Source organism: Balaenoptera musculus, chromosome 7 (assembly GCF_009873245.2).
Source record: "Balaenoptera musculus isolate JJ_BM4_2016_0621 chromosome 7, mBalMus1.pri.v3, whole genome shotgun sequence".
Classification (NCBI taxonomy): domain Eukaryota; kingdom Metazoa; phylum Chordata; class Mammalia; order Artiodactyla; family Balaenopteridae; genus Balaenoptera; species Balaenoptera musculus.
The window spans coordinates 46,662,210-46,680,126 of record NC_045791.1 but is presented as its reverse complement, the minus strand read 5'-3'; the positions used below and the strand labels follow the sequence as shown (position 1 = coordinate 46,680,126).

Sequence of the window (17,917 nt, the reverse complement as noted above, 5' to 3'; positions counted from 1 at the left end):
TATAATAGATTAATGTTAAAACATAAAAGCAGGTTTAGGAAGCCTGGAATTCCAGGATAAGAGTTTCATATTTAACCTCTAATCTTCTGAAGTTTTTGAGCAGAAAAGTGACATAACTATACATTTAAGTTAATTTGCCGGAAGTGGACAAAAGCAGAAATTCAGAAGGATCCTTTGTGAACTGATGGCGTTCTGGTCCTGGAGTCATGGCAGTGGTATCAGAAGGAAGAGAAACAGGGCTAAGTATTGATAATATTCTTTGTGGAAATCCAGAAGGCCAAAACAAGAGAGGACTGAAGTAGGAGGCCAAGAGTTAATTTTCCGGGTTTTCCATAACAGAATTTTTGAAGCCAGAATTTTAAATATAGTCTTTTAAGGAGATATGAAGAACTTTAAATTGATGCTGTCTCCACAGTGGCTAAACTTATGCTAAATAAACTGAATGCCTCCATTTCTTGGGCTCCTCCCAGTCCTATTTACTGGGAATTAAATTCAAGAGTAAAGCTGTGACACCGCAAAATCACCGCTGGGTTTTAGCTGCATCCGCTCAATCAGTTATGTCTATCTAGCTGATGCATATTATCCAAATTTGGGCTTTTTTTGGTATTTTTGTTTCTATATGGGAGGGGTACCATTAAAAGATATAAAGGGACTTCTCAGCTGAAACACTGAAAGAAACCTTATTCCAAATGATAAGTTGTCACTGCTTGAATGTCAATCATTCTTAAATCCTGAACACACTTTCATAACCAACATTTCTCTTAAATATTTAAATGGTATCCTATTTCCTACATTCAATAAAAATAATAAATCTTATTAGCGAATTCAATCCTGTGGGTTGAGTTGTTAATCCCAGTACTCTATTTATACAATATTTTCAAGTTTATTTCCTATTTTTATCTTGTCCTTCAACTGCAGTATAGTTCAGGGTTGCCTATTTTTAGTGCACACAAGTACCACAGGGCAGAAATGCTTTAACACTTCACTGTATAACCATGGCAGTTCTGGACTGCACCTTCCCTCCTAGCAGGCGGCCTGTGCTTATGTCATCTGTGTCTTCCAACTTAAAGGGTGAGTCTAAATTTTCCTATTTACCAATCATAAAGAATACCCATTTTGTGGCAAGAAGAAAAAGAGCAATAAAATATTTTGATGACCCTGTATTTTAGAGGAGACTTCAAAAACCTTGTCTAAAAATAAGACATTTAATGCAAGTGCCAAAGAGCAAGTAAATCATTTTTAGTAATCCTAGGACTTCTGACTGTGTCCAGGCTTGATTTGGGGAATCCTACTATGAGAATTGTTTTATTCTTTAAGAAAAAAAATCTGAACAAAAGCCTGACTTCTTGCAGAATCTTTGACAACTTTTTCTTTTTTAAACCCTTATCTAGATGAGCTGTCTGTGAAGCAAGCTGACCTTCACTTAAACATGAATTTAAAATCTGCCTCACATGTCTGAGTGGGGGCAAAATGCCAGGTGTATTTAGGGATATCTGGTTAATATTGTTGCAGATTATCCAAATCAGCTCACTCCTAGAAGGCTGAGAGTACAAGCAGAAAAAGAAGTGACTGTAATTAGGACATGGAGTTGTGGGGTGAGACAAAGATGGTTGGGTGAACGGGGTTGTGCGTTTCCTCTTTGGCACTCAGGCTGTCCATGCCATCTGCTGCAGAATGGGAGGAACAACTGGGCTTGTCCTCAACAAACACTGGCAGTTGGTCTTTTCATTTCCTCCCAGAAGAATTTGTCTTTACTAGGACAAAGGTCTCTGGAGCATCACAGAGATTTATGCCTTAAGAAATGCAGTGAACCATTTGGAAATCAAGATTGCTTTCTTGAAACTTTAAGTGGTCATAAAGAAAGGAGAACTGGAAAAATGAATTATTCCGAGGATATCTGCCCAACACAATGGTCCTAATGTGAAATTCCATTTGCTACTCGCTTGAAAGGGTATGATTTACCATAAAAATATCAAAGATTTTGAGACTCAGTCACCAGGGAGGGTGTGGAATAGCAAAGTGAAGTGTGGTTTCTCTTGGTTGCAAGAGAAGAAAGTGGCACATGAACATTTAGAGAGATGTTATATCCATGTGATATTATTCACATCATACTTCCCTTAAAAGCTATTTATCTAATTATTTATTATTTTCCCATTACTAATTTTTGTTCTCCATGAGGGAAAAACCATACCTAGTTTATCCTCCATGCTTAGTCCATAATACATAATAACAGCAGCAGTTAACATTTTGCCCTTACCATTCGCTCTTCTAAATGCTTTACTGATATTAATCATTTAATCTACAACAACAGGTATTATTACGTCCATTCTTACAAATGAAGAAATTGAGGAACAAATTACCCAAGATCACATCTAGTAAATAGAAAACCAGAACATAAACCCAGGTACTCTGACACGGAGTCCTCATTCTTCTATACTACCTGTCATATTAAGCATGCGATGTAAGTATTTGTTGAAAGAATGAACGACCAATTCAGTAAATTGCTTTTTAAAATCTTGACTAGGTGAGAAACAGGTCATTTAAATTTTTCTTCTCTCTCATTAGAAATATTGATCCACCTCCCTACAAATGTAAGAAAATAGTTATAGCCAACTGTATTGATAGCATGATAATGACCATAACCAAACTTCAATCTTGATACAACTACTGTAGAATTCCCTCCAATCCTAAAGAGACATCAAGGAAATCTGGATCATTTAGGTTAAATTTGCTCAAACCTGTCTTGATTTCCATTTAAACATATGCTGCCAGAAATACACACAAACATATTAGGAGGCACAGAAATCTTTCATAGTATTTGTAAAGTGGCTTACAGATTTAGAAATTTCTATAAATGAGTTAATTGATTTTTAAAACCCTCATTAAGTGCCCACTCTCTAAAGTACTATGGCTCTAATCAAGTCACCACCTCTTCCAAGGCCTTTAATTATTCCTTCTATAGAGAAGGACTTCGAATGGACACTTTCTCCAAATTCGAATTCATTGTAACGATTATTACTTGTCTCCATTTTAATAGATTTTTCCAAGGGAATAGGTGAATTTCATTGTTTCATAAATAAAATTCTTTAAGAATCGTAAGAAATAACATATGTGTACTAGTAAATACATTTGTTTGTTTCAAAACTCTACTTCATGATAAAAGTACAGTAACATTTAACTAAGGAGAGATTTTATTGGTTTTGTTAAAATCAGTTTCATTCAGGAGTGTTGACGAAAGCAGTGAGGGTTGCATTCTGGACCGGGACACCAGAGAGCTGGGTTCTAGTGCTGATGATGTTCCCAACTTACCGGGAGATCTTATCCAAGTCATTTAACTTCTCAGAGCCTCAATTCCTTCGTTAGTAACACTAAGGTTCTATGACGTGACCCTTGCCTCTTCCAGAGAACATATATTTTAATAAATTACAGAAGTACTATGAATTTAACATTTTAAAGTAGTCATTTTTAAGGGGGAAAAAACCCATCCTTTCTTGAGATCTAGATTCCACCTAAGTGGTACTGTTTCTCTGTGAAGAGATAGAATGAGCTATGGTGAGGTGACTTGTGTAAATGATCTCATTCGGGAGGTACCGAGGGGACAGAGACTTGTCATTGCCAAGTAAGTCACATTTAAATTCCCTCAAGCCTTGAGAAATAATGTGAGGGAAAGTGCAAAAATAGCACAGTCATTCCTTTGGACCAAGTTGACTCCTAGGCCTCCTGAGAGCACCGCAGCTGTGTATTCATCTATACGCAAAGAGAAGTAAGAATCCTCTATATTTGGCACATGGTGCTCTTCTATATACCAACGTGCTCATCTATCAATATATTTTACGCTGAGCCTTTCGGTAAGGAAAGATCCACCATGCACACTGCTTCATGCACAGCTACACATGTTGAAGATGCTTTTTTTTCCCCCTGCAATATGGAAAACTGCAAAGCACAGAGCCACACTGAACCAACCAGAATGAAGCTAGAGGCAGCTGTATCTGATTGAAACCGTAGAGAGAATCGAGACTGACAGAGTTGCAGGGCTAGAAGGTTAATGAGTCCATAGTCCTGCCTCCAGGCAGAACTGTCCTGAACCATTCCAGGCAAATGACAGCTCAGCCTCTTGGAAAATAAAATCTTCAAAACACGCTTCGGTAACATTTCATTGTCTAAAATGTCCTTATCCTCATAAAGTTCTGAAAGCAATATAAGTCCACACTCTTCTGTTTAATCTCCCTGTTGACAGATATATAGAATAATAAATTGACAGAAATGTCGAAGATGATGAGAGCCTTAGAGATGGGTCACAGACTTGCTTATCATCCTCCCAGAGACCTCAGAGGAGGGAATAATTAGCACATCTGTGGACTCTGGTTCTAGTTACAGTAATATTATGGGTCCAAGTATTTGTTTATTATAAATCAGATCTACTATTTATCATACATTACTAAATAAAATTTTGCCTTGCACTCCATAGCAAGAATCATAGCAAACACTATCTGAGCTGAAACATTTAATCAAGGAATATGTTCTTACATAAAAGCAAAGGAAGTACAGACTGGTGTGCAAATAGCCCCATACTTCTTTATTTACTAATCTTGTTATAGCATTCCAATTTACGGATACGTTCTTACATATAATGCTTCTACTAGATTACCGCCTCTTATGCCTCTGGGCATTAGGAATCATGAATGGGTTGGTGGCATTGTATAAAGACAAGTGTAGGTCATTTGCGGATCAGGGTTCAAATCCCTTGTCTGCTACCTATCATCTGCATGGTTAAGCTGCTCCGTCTGAGGCTTATTGCCCTTACCTGTAAGAAGAACTAATAATACCTATTTCACACTGATCTTGGAAGATAAAATGGGAAAATATTGGTAAAAGCACCTAGGACCTAGCAGGCAGTAGCATAAGTGTTAGTTGACCACTAACCATGAATCTGATCTGCTACATGCTGCCTTTCTTTCCTCTTCTCCATTCCTTAAAAGTTCCGAGAGAGGGTGATCGAGTGTGGGACAAACCTGCCTCCTCTGACTGTCACCAGGCTGTGCTTCTGCTTCCATTTGGCCTCTCTTCTATAGCTGATCCCCATGCTAACTTATCAGGGGATTTCCCTTAGGGACATAAAGGGTAAGAGCAAGGAGACCTTACGATGCCAAGTTAAATGCGATGCTGGATTTTAACTTGATTTTTAAAAAAAATCTGTGCATGTTACGTTTGTGCTAAGAACAAGTATTTGGAATTCAGATTCTAAAACACTATATTCATTTTTAGAAAGCCGTAATAGAACTGCTTTGTGCAAAGGATAAAAAGACTGATTCAAAGATAGACTACTTTTTAGTTCACAGGAGTGAGCAATAAGAGGAACTATTATTCATTGTGAAGTAGAAATGCTAATATCTACAGGATTTGAAATACATTTAAATAATGTCTTATTGTCAGAGAAATATGTTCTTATTACATAACAGATAGCTATAGAGACATTTTAAATCACCACTCCAATTTTATGATCCAGAAACCACTGATATTTGAGTACATTTTCTCTTTTCCTGCACATATTCTGACAAGCAGGACTGCTTTTAAGTTCAAGTTCTGCCACTTCCTAGTTAGTTGGTGTTGGGCATATTAGTTTCTTTAAGCATCTGTCACTGCATCTGAAAACTGGTATCAACTTCATAGAGTTACTGTGATGACTTGTGAAATAATGCATATGAAGCACTCAGTACTGTGTGTGGTACATAATAAGCATTCAGTCATGTCAGCCATCGTGATTATTCTTTGTTGTGTATTATTTTAAATGGAAAAATGACAATACAAGGAGAGGAAATGAGGGTCACTAGCAAGCTGTTTTGTCTTGAGCTCTTGGAGCCAGTACAGTACAGAAAGATTTCTCATGCAACATCATTAGAGACAATTTATTGAATGCTTTACTATGTGATTCCAGACACTAGGATATTATAACTGATTTAATCCTCACAACAGTCCTGAGACAGGTGGTATTACTATCTTAATTTTACAGATGAGTAAACTGAGCCAAAGACAGGTTAAGTATCAATAATATGCAAAGTCTCACAGCTAAGTGACAAAGCTGGGGTTGGAATGCAATCAATCTAGTTCCAGCGTCCATTCTTGTAAACTGCTGGGCTGCAAGCCCTGTACTTACCCAGCCTTAAGACTTCAGAAAGAGCCCAGCGTCAGCGACAGAGACATCAGTGGTTTAGTGGACAGGGGGATCTTATCCATCTTACCCAAGGCCATAGACCTCACCGCGTGCAGACGGTGGGAGGGACATGGCAACAGTCTTCGCTACTCAGGGGGAAAGGAGGCTACCATTTATAGGGGGAATTGATGTCAAGTTGGTTCAGTTACCAGGGAGACCAGCAGCTGGAGCATGGGGCAAGCACGCAGGCTGTTAATTAGGCCCTATAATTAAGCGGATTGGATAGTCATGGGAGGGAAGCAGGGCCTGGTTGAGCAGGGGACGTACAGAGAGAGAGCAGCCACCTTGAATGGCCTGACCGTGCATTCCACCCCTACTCGACCCTTACCATCTGGGTCCACCCCTCTTCCCTGATATCCCTGGGGTCAGGTATGTAGAGGTGCAATACAACCAAATACCCCACATACCGAACAGACAACTGCAGCTAAAGAAAATCAAGAGTCCAAGAGAGGGACGATCTTTGGGGGCCATGTGCTTATCAGGTCAATTTTTCATGGAAGTCCAGAGGAGGATGACTTACTCCTCTAGCTACAGCGACCCAGCAAACTCACTGCACAGTGAAGCCACCACAGTCACCCAGTCCGCAAACAGATTCCCTCCACTCAGACTAAGGACAAAATATAAGACGTTTAACAGGCACAATACAGGGAAAATCATGACCACTAAGCAAAATACAAGCAGTAACAGCCTTCTGAGATAATACCGTCTCTACCTGTGGTTTTCATCCTGGCCTGCAGGACCCCGCCATCCCTCCTGTCTACCCTCACTGCCCATAGCCGGTGCTAAATAATGAAGAAGTGGCATAACAGGCCACATGGCTAATATAATGGTGCCTTTCTCCAGTAGGGAGCCCGGATTAATTACTCTAGTAGTCCTAGGTGGGGCCCGGCAGGAGACAGGTGAGCTCTGTTAAGTCCCTTTCTAGTCCTATTCACCACGGGGAGGCAAACCGAAACCACCAGGGCCTTACCTGTCAGTCCCAGGGCCATTTTATAAGGTGTTCCTCTGGGTCTAGATCCTGTGGCAAGGGCAAGAGCAAGTTAGGGTCCTAGCCAATAACTGGCAGTGGGCCTTCAGTCCTTTGGTAGTCAACAGTGGAACTCGGATTGTGCTGGATCAGCTGCCTCTGGGTTCACGTGGCGTAAGCGCTGGGATGGTTGCTCCCACCTTAATGGTTGTTTAAGTAGCCTGGCAGCAGTGGGGCTGTAAGGCAAGTGGAAATGCCAGCGTATGTCATTTTTACTGGCCCATTCCTGAACTTCATGGCCAGGAAGGTGGATCCCTTGGTTCTTCTCAGTGTCCATGGCAGAGGGGGCGGGGTCTGTATATCACGCACAGCTGTTCTAGATCCCAAATAATGGTTTTGCGGTTGCTACACGACTAGGATAGACCTCTTGTAATGTCTTTTACCTGTTGTAGCGCGTTGTAGACGGCATTTAGCTGTTGTTCCATCACACCACATCATTGTTCTGTCCCCTTCCATGGCTGGGACCTGAGGCCCAAGGGTACTCTGATTATTTTCGTATTGTCACAGGCCCCTAACAAACACTTCCGAGTAACTGGTCATGTCCAATTCACAAGCCTGTCCCTGAGTTAACATCCCTAAAGCCTGTGTCTTGCTTAGGGCTGGTGGGTCAGGGATATGCTCATCGTACCCAGCTAGATAACAGCCAGGTATTTGATAATCCAGGTGCTTGCATTTTGTCTGTATTCACCAGCCATCCCTGGGCACTCAGATGAGTCACAAGCATGGGGCTGCTTTTCAACTGGAAAGAGGCTCTGAGGTTAACAGGATTTCATCAGCATAATGGGAGAGAACGACATCTCTCATGGTAAACAGCTGCCACGGGGCTCCACAAGCTAGTGGACAGACACCTTACCCCGCAACTTTCCGCTCCCCGTCCTTATTTCCCGGCATCTCAGCGCTCACGGGAGTTTCCTCGGCCACCTGGCTGGCTCACTAATTGTTAGGCTGCAAGCCTTGTACTCACTCGGCCAGTCTCAAGACGGAAGAAAAAGTTCGTAGTTAGCGACAGAGACACCAATGGTTTACTGGATAGGGGATCTTACGTGTCTGAAGCAAGGTCCTGGAGCGACACCCCACTGCGTGCTGTGCGCGGCAGACAGCGAGCAGGAAACGCCAGCAATCTTTGCTACCTGGGGGCGGGAGGAGGGGCGGGAGGAGGGGCGGGTGGGGGGAGCCAGGAGGAGGCCACCATCTAGAAGGGGAATTGACGTCAGGTTGGCTCAGTTACTAGGGGGACCAGCAGTTGGGGCATGGTGCAAGCAGGTAGGCAGTTAATTAGGCCCTATAATTAAGAGGATTGGATAGTCATGTGAGAGAGGCAGGGCCTAGTTGATCAGGGGATGTACAGTGAGCAAGAGAACAGCCATCTTGAAAGGCCTGACCATACATAAACAAATACAGAAGAGTTTAATATTGAGCAGATATTTTTGCAAATAGTACAGTTTAAGTCAAACATTCTAAAAAGCACTTAAATTTTAACAATTTAAATGCAATTAATTAGAAAAGGACCACATAGATAAATACCAGAAAAAGAATTAGATGCCCTATTCTTTCAGAAAGAATGTTTTGCAGTGTTCCCAAGTGGCTTATTATGCCCATCCAGCAACGTTACAGGGCCTCATATTCGATCCATTTCTTCTGAACTTTGTAGGTAGCTAGAAATGGTTAGGCAGCAAGCAGTGTTCTTGGAAAAATAGATTCGTGTTACCCTTGGAAACAGAGTGTGTTGCAAGAAAGTCTTTGGCATGAAACAAGGCTGAGTATACACAGCCGTCTCTCAGATGGTGTGGGTTTGGAAACATAAGTGGACAAGCCAAACCCTTTAAGTCTTCCTTTTCCTTTGAACTGAATTCCAGAATGTGTTTTTTATGTTACTGTGTAGCTTTTGTGTTTATCCTTATTTATTCCTGCATAATATTTCATTGAGTGGATGTGGCTATTGAATGAAAACAAGATCCCTCAGTCATTCCAAACTGAGTTAAGTTAAAAGTTCCATGCTTTCCAAGCTCATCTACTCATCCCTTTTGGAGAGTGAGAGAAACATCCCAAAGCATGGGTGTGGTCAAATGATAAAGCGAAATTGCTGTCAACTTTTGGGGAAAACTGGTATGTTCAGATATTGCTGATGGAAGCGTAAATTTGTATATTCCTTTTAGAGAACAATTTGGCAACATTTACGAAGTGCACTATAAATGTTCATAATATTTGGCACAGTTCCCCCTATTCCTGCGAATTTATCCTAAGGTAATAATTATAAAGAAAAAAAAACATAAATGGAGAGAGAATTCAAATGTAGCGTTAATTATAAATAAAACCTAAGGAACATACTGACTGTTCAACAACAGACAAATAGATAAGTAAAACATCCATGGAATATTTTGTTCCATGAAATAATTATAAACGTGAACTGTATAATAACATAGAAAAACAAGATGTTAAAAAGCAGGGATGATGATCTGTTTACTTTGATTATACCATGTGATGTGAATAAACTAGAAGGTAACGTTGAATAATGGAAGCGATGGTGTTAAAACAGGAAAAAGGACTAGGTGATTTTTTTTCTTCTTAAATTTCTTTTTTTTTTTTTTAAACTTTGGGTTTATTTATTTATTTATTTATTTATGGCTGTGTTGGGTCTTCGTTTCTGAGGGCTTTCTCTAGTTGCGGCAAGTAGGGGCCACTCTTCATCGCGGTGCGCGGGCCTCTCATTATCGCGGCCTCTCTTGTTGCGGAGCACAGGCTCCAGACGCGCAGGCTCAGTAGTTGTGGCTCACGGGCGTAGTTGCTCCGCGGCATGTGGGATCTTCCCAGACCAGGGCTCGAACCCGTGTCCCCTGCATTAGCAGGCAGATTCTCAACCACTGCGCCACCAGGGAAGCCCTTAAATTTCTTTAAATGTTGCTTGAGATAGGCAAAATAACTGACAAATAAGATAAATAAATGGATGAAGAGTTTTCTTTGTCATTAGAAGAGCAGGTAGATTTTCCTCTTCCCACCCCCAGTGTCAGAAACCAACCAACCAAACACATCAAAAACGAAACTCCTTGCCATTTGCCTTTAAGGAGAGCTGCCAGGTTTAGAGTTTACATCTCTGAAATAGCCACTCTGGTGAGAAAAGAGACTAAGAACGAACTTCTGGAGTAGGGTCTTCAATTTGCAGTAAGATTTCACTTCAAGAGATCATACTCTTCTCCTCTCCCTTCCTTTCCTTCCTCCCTCCCTCCCTCCCTCCCTCCCTTCCTTCCTTCCTTCCTTCTTTCCTCCCTCCCTCGTCCCTCCCTTCCTCCCTTCCTCCCTCCCTCCCTCTCTTCCTTCCTTCCTGCCTCCCTCCCTCTCTTGCTTCCTTCCTCCCTCCTTCCCTCCCTCCCTTCCTCCCTCCCTCCCTCTCTTCCTTCCTTCCTTCCTCCCTCCCTCTCTTCCTTCCTTCCTTCCTCCTCCCTCCCTCCTCCTTTTCCTTCCTTCGTTCCTCCCTCCCTCCCTTCCTTCCTCCCTCCCTCCCTCCGTACCTCCCTTCCTCCCTCTCTTCCTTTTCTTCCTTCAAATATAGCAGACATTTATATTGCTCCTCTCCTCCTTCCTCTTACCGATTTCTTTCCTTGATCATCAATAGGGCTTTAAGGCCCCCTTTTCAATACTTTTTAGTACTTTTTTTTACTTTACCTTCCATCTTTAGGTAATTATTTTACCCTTTATTTCTATATGTTATTTACAGTTAATTCACTAGTGCACTTTTACTCTCACCCTGTTTTGTGCTTCTTTTAAAGATACCCTGGCTGACTAGCTATAATTTCATTTTCAGTAGTGGATATAAATAAAGGTTAACTTGACTCCAGCTCTTAAATAGCACTTTTATGGTTAAGTGGTTATGGCTAAGTTTATGGCTGTGGTTAAATAATTTCTCAGAAGAACTAAAAGTTAATGGCTTTGCGTCATTAAGAACATCTTCTAATTATTCCTGTCTTTTATTCAAATTCTGTTATAAACAGAGTAAATGCTTTAAATTTCTTTATATTTATACAGTACAAATAAATGCCTTGTGGGGAAATTAACCATACTTTTTCATCCGTTTTTAAAATAGTTTTTGTCACTTAGTGTATATAGTTTGTCATATCGTTGAATAGTATTTCTATTTTTCATTTGTGTGGAGTAAACTAGCCAGGTATCTGCTGCCTAGTCTGTTTGCAGTGATTATATCATTTTGTGTTGCTAGTGATTTATTTTCTGAGAGTTATTCATATTGAAACATTTTCAGTTCAAGTGGATCATTGCCCTAAAGCACTTTTCAACTTAATAAATATAAGTAAAAATTGGACTTTTCATTTTGTTATGAAGTTTTGATTATAGGCAAAAACTCTAATTTGACTCTTTTCTTTTTTTTTTTATTTTTTATTAATTTATTTTTTATTTTTGGCTGCGTTGGGTCTTCGTTGTGGTGCGTGGGCTTCTCATTGCAGTGGCTTCTCTTGTTGCGGAGCACGGGCTCTAGGCGCACGGGCTTCAGTAGTTCTGGCTTGAGGGCTCTAGAGCGCAGGCTCAGTAGTTGTGGTGCATGGGCCTAGTTGCTCTGAGGCATGTGGGATCTTCCCGGACCAGGGCTGGAACCCATGTCCCCTGCATTGACAGGCGGACTCTCAACCACTGCGCCACCAGGGAAGCCCTTGACTCTTTTCTTAACTTAGTTCTTTTAGCATTTAAAAATACCAGATATCATTACAAAAACTTATGCTTCTCCAAATGGGAATGTAACACTGTTACATTTTCTGTTTCTCTGTTTTCGTAGGTGACATGTAAGTCATGTTTCTCTGTTTTCACAAGTAACATGTAAGGGTACTTCTGAGGCTTAATTTAACCATCATAGGTGACACTTGAGCAGTGTCATTATGAAATAATATGCAAATCCTTCACCTTAACAATACTCACCGAGAAGCTACTATGTATTAGGCTCAACGTGGGGCCCTAGGATACAACAGGAAGCAAGACTGTACCCTCTTTGCAGACTGTTCTCTTCACCTGCAAAATAGGAAACTGATATTTTATAAGGCTCCTTTTAGGAGTAAAGTCTCTAATTAATCTGATTGTTTTTATTTCAAAGATCATAAAAGATTATCCATTTTAGTAAAAGTGAAACTTAAAAAAAAATTAAGATATTTTAAGTGATACCTGGTTCAATATCTAGAGTTTACCATGGTAGACAAGAACTGGTGAATGTTAGGGTTATCTTTGAATATGACTATAGATGTGTGTATTTATATTTTCAAATATATGTGTATTGCACAAAGGAATTTAAACTGTAGGTTGCCATATGCACTCAGAAAATTGAACAAAAGCAATGAAACACGGTAAATACAACAAAACACAACAAAACAGAAGTTAGAGGGTTTTACACATAGACTAAACCCATTCCCTGAAAAATTCAGGGCATACATTAAATATTTCTACTACCATGATACTGAGATGAGAGGATAGCCTTATGGTATTACACACTGACTCTTCAGAAAATCCAATATTAAAAATCCTAAACTCATAAGAGAACTAAGTGTATTAGTTCCATGTTACACAAGGAGTCATTTGTCGGTTTTCTTTAAAAGGAACCATTTATGATCCCTCCACGAGTATATTTATAACATGATTCCATGTACAAAATTTCCCTTTCTGCACAGTTTCTCAGTAACAAATCTATTGTGTAAAGCATGGTCCACTTGTAATCTTCTTATACCGTACTAAGCTAGGCTGAGCAGCCTCAAGGTCATTCAGACTGGTTTTGGCTTCTGTGTAAAGACGGCCCCAAGCTATTTAAGGAACATCTGGCTGCTGGAGAGCTTGCAGCCAAATTTGCCGTTCATCACTAGCAAGTGCCTGCTTTTTAGATATTAACCTCACTCCTGGCTCCATCTAACTTTTCCATTCTTATTTTTCATTTACTTTGTTTAAAAACACATATTAATTAAAAAGTTAAAAAAATTTTACATGTGAAAAAAACTCTCAGTAATCTACCCTAAATTGTTTTGGGTGAATATCTAGATATAAATAAATAAAAAGGGGCTAAATAATTTGTGTGATCATTAGGAAACCCAAAAGACCAGAATTACGCAATAGCCTATTGCTTTAGTTATGTTTATGCTAAAATATCCAAAATGAATAACCACAAAAAAGCATCACTTTTTAACAGACAATAAGTCACGTGTTAGTAAACACAAAGAGTTAGCATGGGTAAATGACTTATTTAAATACATGGTTTTACTTGAAGTAATCCTAATAGTACTTATTTGTAAATTAAATTCTAAACAGTATATAAATCTGCATAAATAGACTATGACATCTTGAAAACTGCTTCAATCTTTAAAATAGTACATTAAAGTTGATTTACCACATGATCCTCATGAAAATACCTATGACATCTACATTAATACACAGTGAAAGGATAGTAATCAGTGAAACATCTGGGATTTCCACATGAATCAACACTGGTGCATTGCTAATGTAACACTCAATTACATCATGTTTAATTTATGTGGAAATGTTTGGATATGCCTAAAATGTCTGTGGTAAATCATTTTGGATCTTAATTGAACATTTTTCTGTGATAAATTACTCTGTAAGCACTGAAATAATATTCTTACATAACTACCAATTTATTTTGAAAGACTCCAACAACCCCAAATCATTATTTTCTTTGTATGATCCTAAGCTTGTATCCTTCAGGAATTTATTTTCCTTTCTGGTAGCAAATAATTTTAGCATTCATGAAATGCTTATTTCCATCCCACAGCTTGGTTATCATTTTTTAAAACTCAAAATATCTATGTTATTTTAATATACTAAAGATCATGGTGAGCTATAGTCTCTTCAGTAATGAAAAATGCTTAGAATTAAAAATTTGACACTCTTTTCCCCAATAATAAGCTACTTAATTTAATATACTAAAGTAGTGATACTCTATTTTCATACTCAATTACTTTATTATTAAGAATACTTAAGGGACTTCCCTGGTGGTGCAATGGTTAAGATTCCGCCTGCCAATGCAGGGGACACGAGTTCGAGTCCTGGTCCGGGAAGATCCTACATGCCGCGGAGCAACTAAGCCCGTGTGCCACAACTACTGAGCAAGCCATAACTACTGAGCCTGTGCGTCTGGAGCCTGTGCTCCGCAACAAGAGAGGCCGCAATAGTGAGAGGCCCGTGCACCGCGATGAAGAGTGAGAGGTCCGCGCACTGTGATGAAGAGTGCGAGCCACAACTAGTGAACCCGCGTGCCAAAAATACTGAAGCCCGCACGCCTAGAGCCTGTGCTCTGTAACAAGAGAAGCCACTGCAATAAGAGGCCTGTGCACCTCAACGAAGAGCAGCCCCTGCTCGCCACAACTAGAAAAAGCCCGGTGCAGCAATGAAAACCCAACGCAGCCAAAAATAAATTAATTAAATTAAAAAATATTTTAAAAAAGAATATTTAAGAAAGGAGTTCATTTTCATGGTGGAGACTAGTTGAAATGTCACCATTATAGTTAATACAGAAAAGATTTTATATGAAGCTGAGAAATAAATATTTTTAATCATAAAAATACTATGATACTAAAAATTAATAATTTCCCATGTCACTACCATTCATTACCTGATGAAATGTTTAAATCAAATAAATGTTTAAATCAAATAAATTCTATTTTGAAATTTTTATACACCTGTTTACTTGAAATATAATTCCCCCTAGAACTATAATTAAAGTAATATAATTTAATTAAAATTGATGTAAATTTATATTATTCTAATAGTTATAAACTTAAATTGGACTATGATTTTTCTATCATCTTCCAGAAAAATGAGTCAACAGCAAATCTGGAGACTGTACCAATCAGAATTCTTGGCTGCAAACAAACAAACAGCAGCACCAACAAAGCAACATGATACAGCAAAGGTAATCATGGGTTCTTCAGCTGAGGCCTTAACTGGATTTTGTGACTCCCTTCCTCCACTACACTTTCCTTGCCTTCAGTTTGAATCTCAATGGGTCATGATTCTTTACCCAATATGGTGAGGGATCTGAGCCCCTGGTAGCCTTGCTTAAATCGGATTGCAGTATACTGACATTTTCTTCCACCCACAACTGTGGCAGTAAGTCTACTTTCCCTTAAGCAGAACTGACAAACATAGTAACACAGCAACAACAGTAATAATCTTTTCTCTCTAGTTTTTTGTTTTTGCCTGCTTCCATAGGGCATGAAGAACCCAAACTGATTAGGTGCAGCCTTAGCTTCCAATTCAATGGAATTCCAATCCTCATGTTCCTATTCCATCAGAATCCAAAATCAAAAGGATAGAAAACAAACAATTGGCAAGTGAGTTAGTAAATATAATCCTGAGAACCTCCATTCCAATTTTAAACCCTACAATTCTAGACTTGGATATTCTGACCAAGTGGAAAAAGAACTCCATGTGGCAATCGTTTGTTCAAAATGTAAACCATATCCTGCAAGAAAACACATCAACCCCCCACGCTGTTGACTCTCGGTTAAGCTTATCTGACTCAGTGACTAGTTTCTTCTAGTAATGGGGTATGCAATAGTATCAATGAATCCCTTGAATATTAACCCATTGTCTTCCTTGTTTCCTTAAAAAAAAAGAGTTCCTTTAAACTGAATCTATTTAGTGTGGGGTACCATCGCCTTGCATAAGGCAACCAATTAATCTACAGATGGTGTAATGACAGAGAAGAATGATCAGGGAAAGCACAAACAAATTCAGAATAAATATCTACTGCAATAAGGAAAAACTGCTGCTCGCTGCTCCCCATCCCATAAAGATGATAGGTATTCCGTGTAGACAACTTGATATCAAATTGTTCTTTGGTCTCTCTAGGTATAATGCTTTTTAGAAGGCCATGATCAGTTACTGATACTAGAAAATGGAGTGTTCACTGTAGCCGGATGGCCACTGATGAGAGCTCCATGTTGTTGAAACCGCGGATAATCTTCATTCCCTCTATGATAAACATTTGGTTCACGAATCCGCTGGCATTGCTGAGAAAGGAGGTTAACCTATATTTACTGAGTGGGTCACCTTATCTGTTCAACATACCCTTTCCCCAAACTCCCTCCATAATCTCCAACCCTGCTCTTCCCAACTGTCTGGCCATCCAGCTAGTTCATTAGCCACTGAGTTGGTATAGGTTCTTGTTCTGATTATCTTTACTGCATATAAAATTAACCTACAATTTAGTGGCTTAAAACAATCATTCTATTATGATCATGGATTCTGTAGTTAAGGAATTCAGGTGGAACACTGGGGATGGCTTTCCCTTGCTCTATGATGTCTGCTGCCTCAGCTAGGAGGTCTTGAGTCTGGGGATGACTCAATGACTATGGGCTGGAACCATCTGAAAGCTCCTTCACTCACATATCTGGTACCTAGACTGGGCTGACTCAAGGACGAGGACTGGTGACTGAAGTAATTACATGTGGCCTCTCTTGGCAACCACATAGCATGACAGCCACAGGGTGATAGGATTTCATTCCCAGGGACCACAGGAAATAAGTTAATTAGCTGTTTCACTTTTGCCTAGTAGAATAAGGCAGATCTAAATTCTATCTCTAAAATGACTAGAATTTTAAATTCCTTCACCCTCAACAAAGCCAGATAAAAGCCCTGGATCCTGCCAATTTCACCAAGATTCTGTGCTGCAACTCACTACGGGTAACAATTTCTGTTTATATCGGGGTCTTGGTTGCACAGCAGAAACTGACTCTGATCCTACTAAACAGAAAAGGACTTCACTGGAAGAAAAAAGGTTGGCTCAGACAGTCCATAAGAGGGCTAAAGAACCAAGCTCAGAAAAGGGCCCTGAATTAGAGACTGGGAAGCAGAGAATGTAGCTAAGCTCATATCTCAGGATCAGCCTGGAGAGAACATCTCCACGAACAGTGCCCCCACTGGATCCTGGCTGCCGCTGCTAACATGAAGACCTACCACCGCTGTGACTGACTTCACTGTTCAGTCACCTCCAGAACAACCCCTAACTACCCCTGATTTTGTCACTTTCTACAGATCCAACATTCCCATATAGAGCTTCCTGCTGGCCAAACTTAATGGCATGTCTGCTTCCTAGCTCTTGGGGTGAGAAGAGGGGATGAATGCTTCTTCTAGTTCCCCAGAGGGAAGTGGGACTCTGCGTCACCACATTTACACAACAGGATTCCTACCAAATAAAAACGGGGCTTAGATTACGGGCAGACAAAAATAAAGCACATACCTATTGAACATGCTTAATCTGATTATTTAATAATTAAAATGAATGAATGGGTGAATTAACAGTAAGACTTAATTAGTTCAAGCAACTACTTTAATAAAAAGAGCCCCAAGCTTCTAGCCTTGATGTTGCTATGTGACTGGGTAAATCATTTAACCTCTCGAGTTCTTTTTTCTCATATATAATAAGAGGGTTTGGCCTCTGATCTCTGATTTTCATTAGAACTAACGTCTTTTTAAAAATTATTGTCAGTGTTATTTGCAGAGGCTCATCCACATGGTGGAGCCATATGCCTAGGACTTGGCAGTACCCACTGCACTAGTTTTTATAATATTTAAAAAACCCTTAGTGAACCAAGTTGGCTAATTTTTTTGAAGTTACAAATGGATTGTTTTAATGTGTGTATATAATGAAAGATTATTGAACAAAGCTTGGTGAAATT

The 17,917-nt window shown here is 39.7% G+C and overlaps 1 protein-coding gene across 1 annotated transcript in view; it reads left to right on the top strand.

Annotated features, from left to right (window-relative positions):
- Positions 1-986: 986 nt before the first annotated feature.
- GRB14 (growth factor receptor bound protein 14) overlaps positions 987-17,917 on the top strand; it is a 177,945-nt gene continuing 161,014 nt past the window's right edge. Inside the window, exons 1-2 of the mRNA XM_036858656.1 lie at positions 987-1,071; positions 15,048-15,147. Coding sequence (XP_036714551.1) covers positions 15,052-15,147 — 96 coding nt within the window. The 5' untranslated portion in view covers positions 987-1,071; positions 15,048-15,051. The remainder of the gene's footprint in view (positions 1,072-15,047; positions 15,148-17,917) is intronic.